Raw genomic sequence first — 15,417 nt, 5'->3', positions numbered from 1 at the left:
CAACATACTCTATTAGCCTGTAATAAATATTAACCTTTCCTATAAGTAGTAGTCATTAAGATCAAAAGCAGTTTTTTAAGACGTTAAATAAGATATAAATTATGAAGGCTTTATTTCAGAAAAGTACACTCAAATTTATGTATGTTTTTCCCTGACACTAGATACATTTAAAAAATACAGAAAAGTATATTATCAGAGTTTTTAATATATGCTATTTACTTTTTCTTTTAACTGATAAATTTGCAGTGGTGAGTCTTCTATGCCTAATTCAAGTTTGACAGTACATTGGACCAATTTGCATATGACAAATCTTTGCTGAGGCAGGATACTAATTTACTATTTGTTCAAAACAAAAAATTGTAGACTGTTATTGTCATATGGAGAGTGCTTATTCCTGTCTTTTCTATTTTCTAGAAATAGTGATATAGTCCTTAGGACTCATCTCTAAAAGTAGAGGTACCTTAAGACAATATATTAAATATTCATAAATCATTGGTTGTTTCCTTTTTATTCGGTTTCCTCTGTAGAAAACTGACTATCATAAAGGTTCTCAGTCCTTTGCTGGGTAAAATCTGCATTATGGCTCAGTTGTTCAGTTTATTTTTCTGTGAAGTACATTCTCATTTCAGCTTCCTAAATTGTATCTTGATAATTCAAATTTATGTTTTGTTGCCATATACTTTGTGAATTTTTAAAAAATATTTTATTTATTTTCAGAGAGAAGGTGAGGGAGGGAGAAAGAATGAGAAAGAAACATTGATGTGGGAGAGAAACATCGATCAGTTGTCTCTCACACACCCCCAGCCGGGGACCTGGCCCGTAACCCAGACATGTGCCCTGACAGGGAATTGAACCAGTTACCCTTGGTTCACAGGCTGGTGCTCAGTCCACTGAACCACACCAGCCAGAGCTACTTGTAATTTTAAAAGAAATAAGGCAGTAATTGTAGTGTCATGCCATTCTCACAGATCCATTTGTAATTGCTTTTTATTATATACTTTATGAAGGATTATGTTTTGTAAAATGATTTAATGACATGTTTGTAACTTTGCATACATTTAGAAAGCTAATTTGAAATAATTTGATCAGTTATCAGAATATGCTACTCCTTTTGATAGTATTTTAACAAAAACTCAAGTAGAGAAACCTTTTAAATGTGAATATACAGAACTTCTTACTAAAAGTTTTTAATAAAGTTATTAAGAAAACTATGAGACTCTGGCCAAGATGGAGGTATAAGTCGAAACACCTTACTTTTTTGCACAACGAAAGGAAAGATAACAACCAATTTAAAAACAGAAAACAACTAGACATGTTAGAAAGTCAAACTGCGTGGAAATCTGGCAACCAAGAGTTAAAAGAAACACCCAGACCAGTAGGAGGGGCGGAGACTGGCAGCAGGGCAGAGAGGTCCCAGCATGACAAGGCAGTGGACCGAGTGGACAAGGCTGGGGCTGGCTGACTGGGTGTCCCATATTCATGCACAGAAAAGTGGGAAAACAAATGGGGAGCAAGACAGACCATGAAACCCAGGGTTTCAGCATGGGAAACTAAAGACTCATGACATCTAGCTGTAAAAACCGGGGTTAGTGGCGGGGTTTGATAGTGAGAGAAACTCCCAGTGTTGTAGGAGAGTCTGTTGAAGAGGCCCATGGGGTCCTAGAATGTACACAAACCCATCCACCTGGGAATCAGAAGCTGAAAGGGCACAATCTATTTGTGGGAAGCGAGGGAAGTGGGATGAGACCCTAGCAAGCAGCACTGTTCCCCTCCCCGACATACAGCACCACAACGGAGAGATGTGAGTTGCCCCACCCTGGTGAATACCTAAGGCTTTGCCCCATACAATGGAACATGCACTGAGACAAAGAAACATGGCCCAAATGAAAGAACAGATTAAAACTCCAGAAAAAGAACTAAGTGATGAAGAGATAACCAACCTATCTGATGCAGAGTTCAAAATGCTGGTAATCAGGGTGCTCACAGAAATGATTGAGCTCGGTTGCAAAATGAAGGAAGAAATAAAGGTTACCTAAAGTGAAAAAAAGCAAAATATACAAGGAACCAACTGTGTAAGGAAGGATGCCAGGCCTTAATGATTTGGAGCAGAAGGAAGAAAAAACATACAATTTGGATTTGCAACAGAATGAAGAAACGGATTTAAAAAAATGAGGAGAAGCTTAGGAACCTCTGGGACAACTTTAAGCCTTCCCGTATCCGAATCATAGTGCTGCTGAAGGAGAGAGGAAGAGCAAGAAATTGAAAACTTACTTGAAAAAGTAGTGAAGGAAAACTTACCCAGTCTGGTGAAGGAACTAGACATGCAAGTCCAGGAAACTCAGAGAGAATCCCAAGGAAGTTGGACCCAAGAAAGGAAACACCAAGGCAAATTACAGTTAAATTACCCAAGATTAAAGGAGAATGGAGAATCTTAAAAGCAGCAAGATAAAGGAGACAGTTACCTACAAAGGAGTTCCCATAAGGCTATCATAAGCTGATTTCTCAAAAGAAACCTTAAAGGCAAGAAGAGGCTGGAAAGTATTCAAAGGCTCTATTCAGCAAAGCTATCATTTAGAATGGAAGAGCACATAAAGTGCTTCCCAGATAAGGTCAATTTAAAGGAGTTCATCATCACCAAACCCTAATTACATGAAATGTAATAAGACTTATTTAAGAAAAAGAAGATAAAAACCACAATGAACCTAAAAGAAAAGAAAAACAGTGAAAACAAAAAATAAGCGAACAACTAGAACAAGAACAGAATCAGAGAAATAGAGGTCACATAGAAGGTATCAGTGGGGAGGTGGAGTGGTGAGAATGCAGGAAAAGGTACAGGAAATAAGAAGCATAAATGGCAGGGTACCAAGTAGCCAGAGGGGTGGTTAAAATGGTGTAGGAAATAGGGTAGCCAAATAACTTACATGTATGACCCATGGACATGGATTAAAGGGGGGAATGCAGGTGAGGGGGGTGTGCAGCGTGGAGGGGAATAAAGGGGTGAAATGAGACACCTCTAATAGCATAATCAATAAAAATATTAAAGAAATGGAAGAAGATCAGAACTATGAATAGTAAAATGACAACATACAACTATCAACAACTGAACCTATAAAAACAAACTAGGCAAACAACTAGAACAGGGACAGAATCAAAGTAAAAATGCATGTTTTCTTTCAAAGTTCAAGGCACATTAGAAAATCATAATTCAATTATTTTATTTTATTTTGAAAAAAGTTACAAACAAGCCAAAAAATTGCAAGAGTAATATGGTGAATATCTGATAGTTAACATTTTGCCACATTTGCTCTCCCTTGTCATGTTCTCCTTTCTTCCCTCCTCCCTTTGTTTTTTGCCCATTTAATGTAATTCTCTTTTTCAGTTTTATTGAGGTGTAAATGACAAATAAAGTTGTGAGATATTTGAAGTTGTACATCATGATGATTTTCTATTTGTATACATTGTGAAAATTTGTATAATCGAAGGTTTTACCTTCTACCAACCTCTCCCTATTTCTCCCAAACCCACACCCCCAGCCCCTGACAATGGCTAATTCTTTTCCTTTAAAAAAAATTCATTTTATGTTGCCTTTCAAGATAGTTAATCACATACATACTCCTGTGCATCACTGCTTTTATTTGTAGAAGTGACTTTTTCATAATGTCACTTGAGAATATTTTACTTGACTTTCATTTACTTCAAATTTTCTGTTTAAAAGATGAAGGGTATGGACTTTGACTTAGTGTAAATACTGATATATTCAAATTTAACAGAAACGCAAACATTTTTTTTTGCTAAATTAATGGGAACAACAATTGGGGAATGTTTTAATTATGAAGAGGGATATTTTATAAGGGCTTTCTACTCCATCCTGGGAATTTCTTCATTAAAACCTTTATTTGGAATGAGTTCCTAATCTTGGACCAAAGAAACTTTTGAGTGTTTTGTATATGTAGGTACCAAGTTATATTTTTGGACTCAGAATACAACATGTCTTAGTATAACACATATTAGAAAGTTATTGGGGGGAAAATAGATAATAATTTAGCCATCTTTTGTTCTGAATCAGGAAGCTCTGGAGGAATATGTGAAAAAAGTAAGCTCTATTCAGATGGTAAGAAGAAGTCCTTAAACACTGGAATTATTACTGTTCAGAACTATGGATCTCATGTACCTCCCAAAGTCTCTCACATTACTTTTGCTCATGAGGTTGGACATAACTTTGGATCTCCAGTAAGTATTGCCTAATTACTAGATTTTGAATAAAATAATAAAAGTTACTAACCTTTTTTGTCGTGATTTTTTTTGTTTATAATGAAAACAAATATGTATGAATGTTGAGTTTTTATATCTCAGAACATAGTCATGTGCTTGACTGTATTGAAAGGGAGTAAAATAGAATATTTGTGATTAAAATAAGAAAAATCAATCTAACAATGCCAGAATTCAATGAAGGCAAGGGATTTTGTCTCTTTTATTCACTTCTGTACCTCCTGGCCCTAGACCAGTGCCTGGTACATGATTTATTGAAATATTCATTGAATGAGAATCACTTATTATTGTTTAAAGTACATCTTGAATGTTAGCAAATTGTGGAGTGGTTGTTTTACTTCAATTCTGTTAAAGCATTGTTAGGGCTTACTACTGTATTTTGCAGTGTATTCTACATACTTTTTTGCCCAAAATTTTGAGGAGAAAATAAGGATGTGCTTTATACATGGGTAGTACTAATTTCATATTAAATAAATGTTTTTAATTCTTTTATTTATGCTTATGTGTTGAAAGTATAGCTCTAGAAAGCAAAAACTATATCTGTATGCACAATAATATCCTGGAATATGATACTCAGTTTGGTTTCTAAATATAAATAAATTAATAATTGAGTTAAAAAGTTAAAACACAAGATATTTTTCCTGAAAGTTTGGGCCAAAAATGTGGGTGCACATTACACACTGGAGTGCATTATACATGGCAAAATATGGTATTTTGTCTTTTTCTACTGTGGAATGAAGTTGATATTTTAAAATTTCAGAAAGTATTTAAGATGTATTTAATCTCTCTGCCTCTTGATTGTTTTTGTGTCCTGTTCTTAAAAGAGTAATTGAAATTATAGAGATGAGCAGAGAACTGTTGTTCACTGGTAATTTGCATTTTCTAGGACAGTTAAATGTCCTCCCAGCTCTCCCTGTTTTTTTGTTTCCAGCCTTCCCCCAAGGAGATTGTAGCACCTTCTAACCGTTCTCCTACCTTTCAGTCTAGGTCCTCTTAAAGCTTATCGAGCAGATAAAATACTGGTGACCTTAAAATACAAATTTAGGTTCAGTGAGTTTTTGGTGGGACGCAAGTGTCTAAGAAACCCCCTGTTGCTGCTGGTCTGTGGACCACACTTGGGTGGGAGTCTGCTCTGCTCTCTCTTCCCTTCTTGTCTAATCCATCTCCTACCCAGTTGCTAGAGGAGTATTTTCAGTACGTTAATGTTACATTACTTATTGTCTAGTGGGTAAACTGGCTCCCATTTTTTGTCTGTCTCACTTTTTTTTCCTGTCGTACTGATGGCTTTCCCCAGTCCGGGGATCTGAAAGGCCGTGACCCTCTGTGGGCTTTTTGGCTTCCAGCAGGAAAGAACTCAAATGTGAACTAGCATAGTTTAAAGTGAGAGTTCATTAGTGAAAGAGAGAGGCAGACAGTGGCTACTCCATTCACAGAGCAGCCCCGCCCTAGTGATTTACTTTTTTTTAAATTGATTCTCATTTAATCAAGGGGTAGGTCTTTCAATATGGGGCAGAATATTCAGGATTTTTCTGGGAAAAGTGGTGGAGATTTCTTGGAAGACCGCCGTCCGCCATTTTGTGTCCTTATGTGGGCTTTCCCTTTCAGTCAGGTGGGGTTGGGTCGTTTAGTATGTTAATATATTACAGTGAGCATATAATGAGACTAAGGGTTACTGCAAGGTGAAATGAGTCACTTTGTTGGTTGAGCTGGCCTTCTGTTTGTTCTAAGCCATAAGTCCTGTGGGGGTTGGTCTTCCTATGTCGGTGATAGTCCTTGTAGCCTGTATTGGTTACAGCGCTTTTGCCACATACCCTATCTAGATACAATACTCGTTTAATGGTTCTACTGTGCTTAAACACACCCCATTCCTTTGTGCATGTTGTTGGTGCTATCATTCATATATGTAATAGGTACTTACTAAATATTTATTCAGTAATTTAATAGTAAGAACAGGCAAACCGTAAACTCCCAAGCCTGTCTTCCTTGCCGTCTGTATCTTTATCTCTCCTGTTATAAATCTATATACTATGTCAATGTTACTTTTTCTCTGAGTGGTTTACGGTATCCCTTATATTTATTTACCGTGTCTCAAATGTTTATTGCATACCTGTTGTTAACCACTTCATAATCTGTGTTGTGGGAAGTTGTAATTGTAAATGAGACAAATTCTGTCTCTCAGTGTGAAAATTCTAATATGTGCCCACTCTTACCAGATTAATCTTTGTCTAAGTATAGTTCTGATCATGTCATTTCTCTTTACAGCTTACTTTTAGTACCTACTGATACAATTTTCTTATCTTAGCATTTAGGATCTTCCATAATTTGGGTTCAAGTTTATTTTCAATGTTATCTCCCCTCTTTTGTCAAATTAAATAGTAACAGTTCTTTAAAACTTTCCTTCTGCCAGGAAGCCAATTCCTTCCCATCTCTGCCTATTGAAATCTTGATCCATACTGTTATATAAATTAATATGTCCTTTTGTCAGACAGTTTGGCAGTGTGTATCAAGACCCTTAATATATCCCTGGCTAGTATAGCTCAGTGGATTGAGTGCAGGCCTGTGAACCAAAGGGTCACCGGTTCGATTCCCAGTCAGGGCACATGCCTGGGTTGCAGGCCAGGTCCGCGGTTTGGGGCATGTGAGAGGCAACCACACATTGATGTTTCTCTCCCTCGCTTTGTCCTTCCCTTCTCCTACCCCCAAAACAAACAAACAAACAAACATCTTAAAGAAAAAAAATGACCCTTAAAATATTTGATCTTTTTATTGACTGACTCTTCCTCTGGGAATCTAACTAAAAGAAATAAATGCAGAATCTGTGAAAGATTTGTGTACATTTCAACCATAAAAGTGAAATGGTATCCATTGCCATTTTATTTATAATAGCAAACAATTTAAAACAGCCTAAATGCCCCCACAACTAGGAAAGTATAGTGAAATGCTCTACTGTCATTTAAAAATAAAGCTTTTGTCCCTGGCTGGGTGGCTCAGTTGTTAGAGCATCATCCTACGCACGAAAGCAGTGCAAGTCTGATTCCTGGACAGGGCACACGCCTAGGCTGCAGTTTGCTCCCCAGTTGGTAAACATGTGGGAGGCAGCCAATCGATGTTCCTCACATGGATGTTTCTCTCCCCACCCCCTGCCCCAACTTTCTTCCTTTCTCTCTAAAAATCAGTAAAACATATCCTTGGGTGAGGGTTAAAATAAATAATAAACGTATTGAATGCTTGCCCTGTACAGTTAAACTGAAAGAATCCATTTATACAACTGTACACTGAGTCTAGCACAAGTTTTATATTAGAATATTTTAAAGTCAGGTTGGAAATGGACCAGAATGTGAATAGTGGTCATGTGGTTAGTGGGTTATGATTGAATTTTTCTTTGTCCATTTTTCATTTTTTAAAATGTCTAAATATATATTGTTTTTGTACTCAGAAAAAAGCTTTTATGTTTTCTTAAAGTAAGATTATAGTTTGTGAAACCATCTATATTTGAACTCACAACACTTTTGGGGGGTACATTCAAGGTGGTCTTTGCTGACAAGTTCTGAATTGTTGATTGTGGAGCATTGTGAGGGTCTTTAGTTTTGCTTTTAGGTGCATATCCTCCCTGGGGCTGGGGAGACCTGCTGGGATCTGGTATTACTCTCTTTCTGGATCTCAGTGTTGGTCATGTAAGTAAGTGTATTATTTTGAGAAAATTCATGGAGTTGTGGTTTGATACTTTTCTGTATATATCTGATAATTCTCCTAATAGTTACCAATGCCATAAACTATTTTTGTACCTATGTATGTCTTCTGTTTTATTCTACAAAGCAGTGTTTTGGTTTACCTCTTGGCTTTTCTTAGTCTTCATTTAAAAATAGAGCACTGGCCCTGGCTGGTGTGGCTCAGTGGATTGAGTGAAGGCTTGCAAACCAAAGGGTCTCTGGTTCCATTCCTAGCTAGGGCACAGGCCTGGGTTGTGGGGGGCAAGCGAAAGACAGCCACACATTGAGATTTCTTTCCCTCTCTTTCTCCTTCCCTTTGCCTCTAAAAAGAAATAAATAAAATCTTTAAAAAAATTAAAATGGAGCATTGTGTTTCTATCCCTACTCAGCATTTACTTATCTTTCTTATGTGAGTCCTCGACTCTCTTAGATGCCTGTCCTGTATCTACTTAGCCCCATACCATTCTCTTTTGTTTCCTGTCTTTCCCTACCTCTGTCTTCTCAATAGCATGTAATTTAAAGTGTATTTCAAAGACTTTTTAGTAGTTTTAAGTAGTTTATATTCCTGTTACTACTTTTAAAAGTAAGTGAACTCATTTTTAATAGAGTTTTATGATAGTTTGTCCTTCATTATACTCCCTACTTTCAAAGCTGTGAGTTGTTGTGATTAGAACTTCGCTGTTTTTTTCTTTCCCTTCTAAGACAGCAGCCTTAAAAGAGCAGATTGTTTTCCACCATACAATCTAAAACAATTGTAAGATCTTTTCAAAGGAGAGTTCACCAAGCCTCTATTGTTCTTCTGATGAGAAAATTGCATTTGATCAAATGCCCTGAAAACCTTGTTTGACTTCCCTGTTTATGTAAGTCTGTATTCTGTTTGACAGCATGATTCTGGAACAGAGTGCACTCCAGGAGAATCTAAGAATTTAGGACAAAAAGAAAATGGCAATTACATCATGTATGCAAGAGCAACATCTGGGGACAAACTTAACAACAATAAATTCTCACTGTGTAGCATTAGAAATATAAGCCAAGTTCTTGAGAAGAAGAGAAACAACTGTTTTGTTGGTAGGTATATTTTCCCAATATTTTACTACGACTGTTTTCAAACTTGAAAGAATTATATAGTGAACATCTGTGTACCCACCACCTATGTTTTGACTTTGGTGTATTTGCTTTATCACAGATTTATCAATATATCCGTACCTTAGTCCATATTTTTGTTGCAATTTAAAGTGGATTGTATCAGTATACTTCACCCCTCAACAATTCAGGGTACATATCATTAGGGTTAATTATTGTTTGCGAGTCTTTTATTTTTTATATAAATCAAATACACAAATCCTAAGTCCACAATTTGATGAGCTTTGACAAATGCATTTACCTGTGTAACCTGTCAAGATATAGAACATTTCTACCACCCAGAAGGTTCTTTCATTTCCCTTCCCAATCAGTTTCTGCTCCCAAAACACACAGGAGTAACTCCTGTTCTGTCCTGACCAGTGTGACTCAGTTGGTTGGGCGTCGTACTACACAGCAAAAGGTCCCCAGTTGGATTCCCAGTCAGGGCAAATTCCTGGCACATGCCCTGGTTACAGGGTTCGGTCCCTGCTTGGGGTGTATGCAAGAGGCAACTGATTGGATGTTTCTTTTCCTTTCTTTTTTCTTCCATTCCCCTCTCTCTAAAAAGAAATATATCTTTAAAAAGAGAGAGAAGTAACCACTATTTTGATTTATTTTGCCATAGATAAATTTTGCTTGTTTTACTTCTTATAAATGGAATCTTATAGTTTATACCATTTTGTGGAAGGCGGCTTTTACCCAGCATAATATTTTGAGATTTATCATTAGTATTCTGTTTCATGCTATTGCTGAATAATATTGCATAGCGTCGCAGTTTGTTCATTCACTCTCCTACTGATTAACACCTGGGCTTTTCAGGTTTAGGCTAACATGAATTAGGCTGCTATGAAATTCTTTTTTTCCCATATTGTAGTAAAATGTACATAAAATAAAATACGTATTTAAACTAATTTTGAGCGTCCATTTCAGGGGCATTAAGTATATTCACAATGTCGTGTAATCATCACCACTGTCCATTTCCAAACCTTTTTATCACTCCAAATAGAAATTCTGTAACTATTAAACAGTAATTCCTGTTCTTCCTCTCCTCAGCCCTTGGTAACCTCTCATCTGTTTTCTGCCTCTACGCATTTGCCTGTTCTAGGTGCCTCATGTAAGTGGCATCGTACAGTATTTGTACTTGTGTGATTCTGCCTTAGTTCACTTAGCATAGCATTTTCAGTATTCCAGTTGTAGCATGTGTCAGATTGTCAGACGTTTTTGTGGCTGAAGAGTATTTCATCCAGTGGATATGACACATTTATCTCTTCATCTGTTAGGACTCTCATGACATTTAATATTCTATATAGTCTATCTTATAGTATTTTTGGTGGGGTTCTTGTTTTATTTCACAAAATTATAAGTTACTTGAAGGCAAAATTGAGGTGGCTACCTTATACATAAAGACCGCTCAAAAATGGGTTTAAATATTTGACAGCAAAGGAGAAAGAATTGAGGGCAATTTCCAGATAAGCATGGCCTTTTTTTCTTTTTTTAAGCCTATAAAAAATTGAGGTGTAATTGAGATAACATCATTGCCTTCTGTTTTTAACTGTAATTTTATAGTTCAGATTCACAGGCAGAAATAACAGATTCCATGTACCCTTCACCCATTGGTAACATCTTGTAAAGCTGTATATAGTAGAATGTCATAACCAGGTTTGACGCTGATGTGATCCACAGATCTTATCCAAATTTCCCCGTTTTCCTCATTTCTGTGTGTGTTTGGTTCTAGTTTTATCGTGTGTGTGGGTAAGCATAAACACCGTGCAGAACAGTTCTGTCACCACAGGAACCCTCAGTGCTTGCTTTCATAACCACGCTCACCTCCCTTCTACTGTTCCCTCACTTGCCCCAGTAACCATTCCTCATCTCTGAAGTTTTGTCACTGCAGGAATGTTATGTAATTGGAATCATACAATGTATGTAACCTTTTGGGATTGGCTTTTTCATTCAGCATAATTCTCTGGAGATTCATCCAAATTGTTGCCTGTATCAGTACAGTAGTTTGTTTCTTTTTGTTGCCGAATAGTATTTTTTGGCATGGTTTGTTTAATTAACCATTCACTTGTTAAAGGACATCTGGGCAACTTTCATTTTTTGGTTATTATGATCAAAGCAGGTAGAAACATTCATATGTAGGTTTTTTTTTACATAAACATGTGTTTTTATTTCTCTGGGATGAATGTCCTCAAGTCCAACTGATGGGTCATATAGTAATTATTTGTTTTTGTTTATGTGAAACTGCTGAGCTTTCTGGAGTGGTTGTACTGTTTTATGTTCCCACCAGCGGTGTATAAGAGATCTAATGTTTCTGTATCCTCACCCACACTTGGCATTTTTAAGATTTTTATTTCATCTCTACTGATAGGTATATTGTGATATCTCGTGATTTTCATTGCTATTTTTCTGATAGCTAATGAATAATGTTGAACATCTTTTCATGTGCATATTTGACCATTTCTAATTCAATTTTTTCTGTTAAGAGGTCTTTTACACAGTCTAGATACTAGTCGATTGTTAGATACGGATCAGCAAATACTTTCTCCCAGTCTGTAGCTTGTTTTTTTTTTTTTCCAGTCTTTTTCATAGGGTCTTTCCCAGAGCAAATGTTAAATTTTGATGAGATCCAAATTATCTATTTGTACTTTTACTGATTGGCTTTCTCTTTTAAAGCCATCTTTTTCTTTTTAAAGTATAGATTAAAATTACACTGATGTTGTCATTTTTATTTTTATTATCTGTGTAATTTTTCTAAAGTTTCTTACCTCTGCATAAGTTCTTCATTTGTAAGCTGGATTTTCACAAATAAATGTTCTGGTTGAAGTTCACTTTTAAAATGAACATATTGCTTTGTAGGTATTATGGGAAGGAAATTTGTTTTTTATAATGAAATATGTACCTATTACAATTGTTGCATTTAAACAGCACCTTTTTTGCCCTGGCTGCCGTGGCTCAGTGGATTGAGCGCGGGCCTGCGAACCACACGATTGCGGTTCGATTCCCGGTCAGGGCACATGCCTGGGTTGAGGGCTGGTTCCCGGTAGGGGACTCGCGAGAGGCAACCATACATTGATACTCCTCTCCTTCTCTCCTTCCTTTCCCCTCTGAAGGTAAATAAATAAAATAAAATAAAAAAAAACAGCACCTTTTCTGTGTTAAACTGTTAGCAAGTAGCTGATTGAAGTAATATTTCTATGTGAGATGTAAATTAATGTGTAGTGAATATTGCATCAAACGTTTTCTGACTTTATTATTTTCCTTTTTCTACTTAATTACATGTCACATGGATTATAAAGTAATTATTACTAGACTTTAGAAGAATCATTCTTTACCTAGTATATATGTGCATGCATCCAGTTTTAGAAAATGAAAGAGATGGTAAAAAAATGAAAGGTAGAACTTTAATTATTGCTAAGATTATCTTTAATATTTGATGTGGTTAAAGATAAGAATGAGCCCTGGCTGGTGTAGCTCAGTGGATTGAGTGCCTGTCTACAAACTAGAGTCACAGGTTCCATTCCCAGTCAGCGCACATGCCTGGATTGCAGGCCAGGTCCCTGGTGGGGGCGGGTGAGAGGCAACCACACATTGATGCATCTCTCCCGCTCTTTCTCTCTCCCTTCCCTTCTCTCTAAAAAAATAAATAAAATATTTTTTAAAAGATAAGTATGAACTAAATCTTTTAAAAAAGATGAGAATGAACTTTCTGATTATAAAGGTAGACGTCTAGAATATTTTTTCTGGACTTCAGATATCCCTCATGTTGAGTTCCTGCGTTTGAGATGTACTCCGTTCTACTTAGTTCAGTTTTCCATTTGAAACGTGCACTGCAACTGTTTGCCAGGTTGATTTAGTGTAGAGGAAGAGCACAAGATTTGAGATTGAGGAGACCCAGTCTTTTGCCCATCCTGGGGCATGTGGTTTCCTACAAGTCTCAAGGTCTCTGGAAGTTAGTTTTCTTTTCTGTAAAATGAAGACATTTGATTTTTGTTATTTCCCTGCAGATGCTGAAGTTCTGTGATTTTATGATCTTATAAACAGTAGCATTCTTGTTCTAATTTTAAACCTAACTGACAAAATCAAAGAACTTTAAAAGAGAGCCTAACATTTTCTCTAAAATTATTTGGTATGCTTAAGACAGGCAGCCTAACCTTAATGAACCAAGATTTGACCCAATACTGATAAAGCTCTGTGGGAATACAAACAATGTAAATAATTCGTGCTTCTTCCCTTAAGGAGCTTGGTCTAGCTGAGGTGCAACACTAACGTAAGTTAAAAAAAATACTTGTGGACTAAGATAAATTCTGTCAAATAGAATGTGGGAAATTCCATAGGACAAAATGACCAGTTTCTTTAACAAATAAAGCATGTAAAAGTAAATAGAGATTAGCCAGGTGTGATAGTGGTACTATGGTTAGATTTAACAAAGAAAGAAACTTCTCTCAGATTCATCCTGGAGTATTTATAAAAACGAATATGTTGGGTAGAGTTGTTGACAATATATTGTTGATAGTTGTTAAAGCTGAGTGCTTGGTACATAGGTGTTTATTGTACTTATTCTTTTACTACTTCTTTGTAGGTTTGAATTTTTCCATCTAACAAAAAAGGTTTAATTTTCTGGTTGATAAGTCACTAACTTAAGTTATATTTGTGTAATATAAACAGTGCTGTTACTGCTCGGTAAAGCTCAGTGTAGTGTGGCATAAGAATGTCATCAGTTTTAGAAGGAGCCTTAGAGGAGGAGACCATCAGGTCAAATCCCCTCACTATACAGGTGAGGAAACTGAGACCTAAGAAAGGGAAGCAAATTGCCCAGGCCCCATTGCTAATTAGTGACTGAGCCAGTGTCGGAATTAGGTCTTCTGATTTCCAGATTTCTAGATTGTTCTACCTTTCTTACTCATCAAAGCTTTCCTTTTTCCTTTTGTATGAATCTCCAGAGTTTGTGGATTTTAAATCAAATTAATGTGTTCATACAGTGCTCACTTTGCCTTGGTTTTTCTCCTCAGAATCTGGCCAACCTATTTGCGGAAATGGGATGGTAGAGCAAGGTGAAGAATGTGACTGCGGCTATAGTGACCAGTGTAAAGACGAATGCTGCTATGATGCAAACCAGCCGGAAGGCAGAAAGTGCAAGCTAAAACCTGGAAAACAGTGCAGGTGCCTTGCTAATTCCAGTCATGTTTATGTTCCTGTAAAGTCACTTAAAGGCGGTTAAGACAGATTTAAACAGATTAAGAGTTGCATATGGTTTTGAGACTATCTTTATTTGTTGTTTTGTTTTATTTTTTTTTTTTACAATATATTTTATTTATTTCTACTCCATAGTATTGGTTAGTACACTGTTATTGGCAGATTGAACTACTTGTAATTTGTGTGGTGGGTGTTAAAAAAAGCCATGCAAAGGATACTCAGTAAAATACATTTTATTTAGTTCTTTAAAAATATGACTATTGTCCATATTTTTAGAGTCTTAATTTTAAATATTTAAATAATATTAATTCCATACACTCTTAAAACAATATCATTGATTACTTCACTTGTCAAATTACTTTGGTAGTAACTAATATAAGCAATAGACTATTGTTTGTGGAATACTTTTTAAGTGGTTGGTCTGTTTATCCTAGTTTGATTTTGGCATATAAATGTCAGAAAATTGATAAATTGACTAAGGTCAATTTTCAGTGAATTGATAAATTGATAATGTCACTGATAATTTGCCTAGTATTCCCTTTCACTAAGAGCAAAATAGAGTAAGGACACCTTGCTTATAAAAATACGATAATCACTTTTCTACATTTATTATAATGTTGAAACTTAGTAGCCTTTTATTCCAATATTTGAAGTTGTATATCAGTAACATACCACTTAAAAGATGAGATTTATGATGTAAAAATTAGGAATATGTACATAAATAAAGTATTCTAATGATTTTCTTTAATCATTCAATGTTTCTTCTAGTCCAAGCCAAGGTCCCTGTTGTACAGCACAGTGTGCATTCAAGTCGAAAACTGAAAAGTGTCGGGATGATTCCGACTGTGCGAAAGAAGGGATATGTAATGGTGTTACAGCTCTCTGCCCGGCGTCTGACCCCAAACCAAACTTCACAGACTGTAATAGGCACACACAAGTATGCATTAATGGGGTAAGCATTCCATTTATATGCTTTTAATTTAGTTTTATAAAACTTGCTTTTTCAGAATAGTTGTTGACACTTAAGGGTGCTTAGTTAAAATAATTAATCTCAGTCCCTGTTTCAATAATATTCCTATCTATTTCGCCACAAAGCCATAATGTATTAAATTGCTGGTGG

The 15,417-nt window shown here is 36.1% G+C and overlaps 1 protein-coding gene across 1 annotated transcript in view; it reads left to right on the top strand.

Annotated features, from left to right (window-relative positions):
- Nucleotides 1-15,417, top strand: part of ADAM10 (ADAM metallopeptidase domain 10) — a 126,290-nt gene that overhangs the window by 94,218 nt on the left and 16,655 nt on the right. Inside the window, exons 9-12 of the mRNA XM_037053985.1 lie at nucleotides 4,067-4,230; nucleotides 8,864-9,047; nucleotides 14,114-14,264; nucleotides 15,066-15,249. Of these exons, the coding sequence (XP_036909880.1) occupies nucleotides 4,067-4,230; nucleotides 8,864-9,047; nucleotides 14,114-14,264; nucleotides 15,066-15,249 (683 nt within the window). The remainder of the gene's footprint in view (nucleotides 1-4,066; nucleotides 4,231-8,863; nucleotides 9,048-14,113; nucleotides 14,265-15,065; nucleotides 15,250-15,417) is intronic.

Source organism: Sturnira hondurensis, unplaced genomic scaffold, assembly GCF_014824575.4.
Source record: "Sturnira hondurensis isolate 20B ecotype Veracruz unplaced genomic scaffold, ASM1482457v3 Scaffold0008196, whole genome shotgun sequence".
NCBI classification, from domain to species: Eukaryota; Metazoa; Chordata; class Mammalia; order Chiroptera; family Phyllostomidae; genus Sturnira; species Sturnira hondurensis.
Note: the sequence above shows the minus strand (reverse complement) of the source record. Positions and strands in the feature narration are given on the sequence as shown.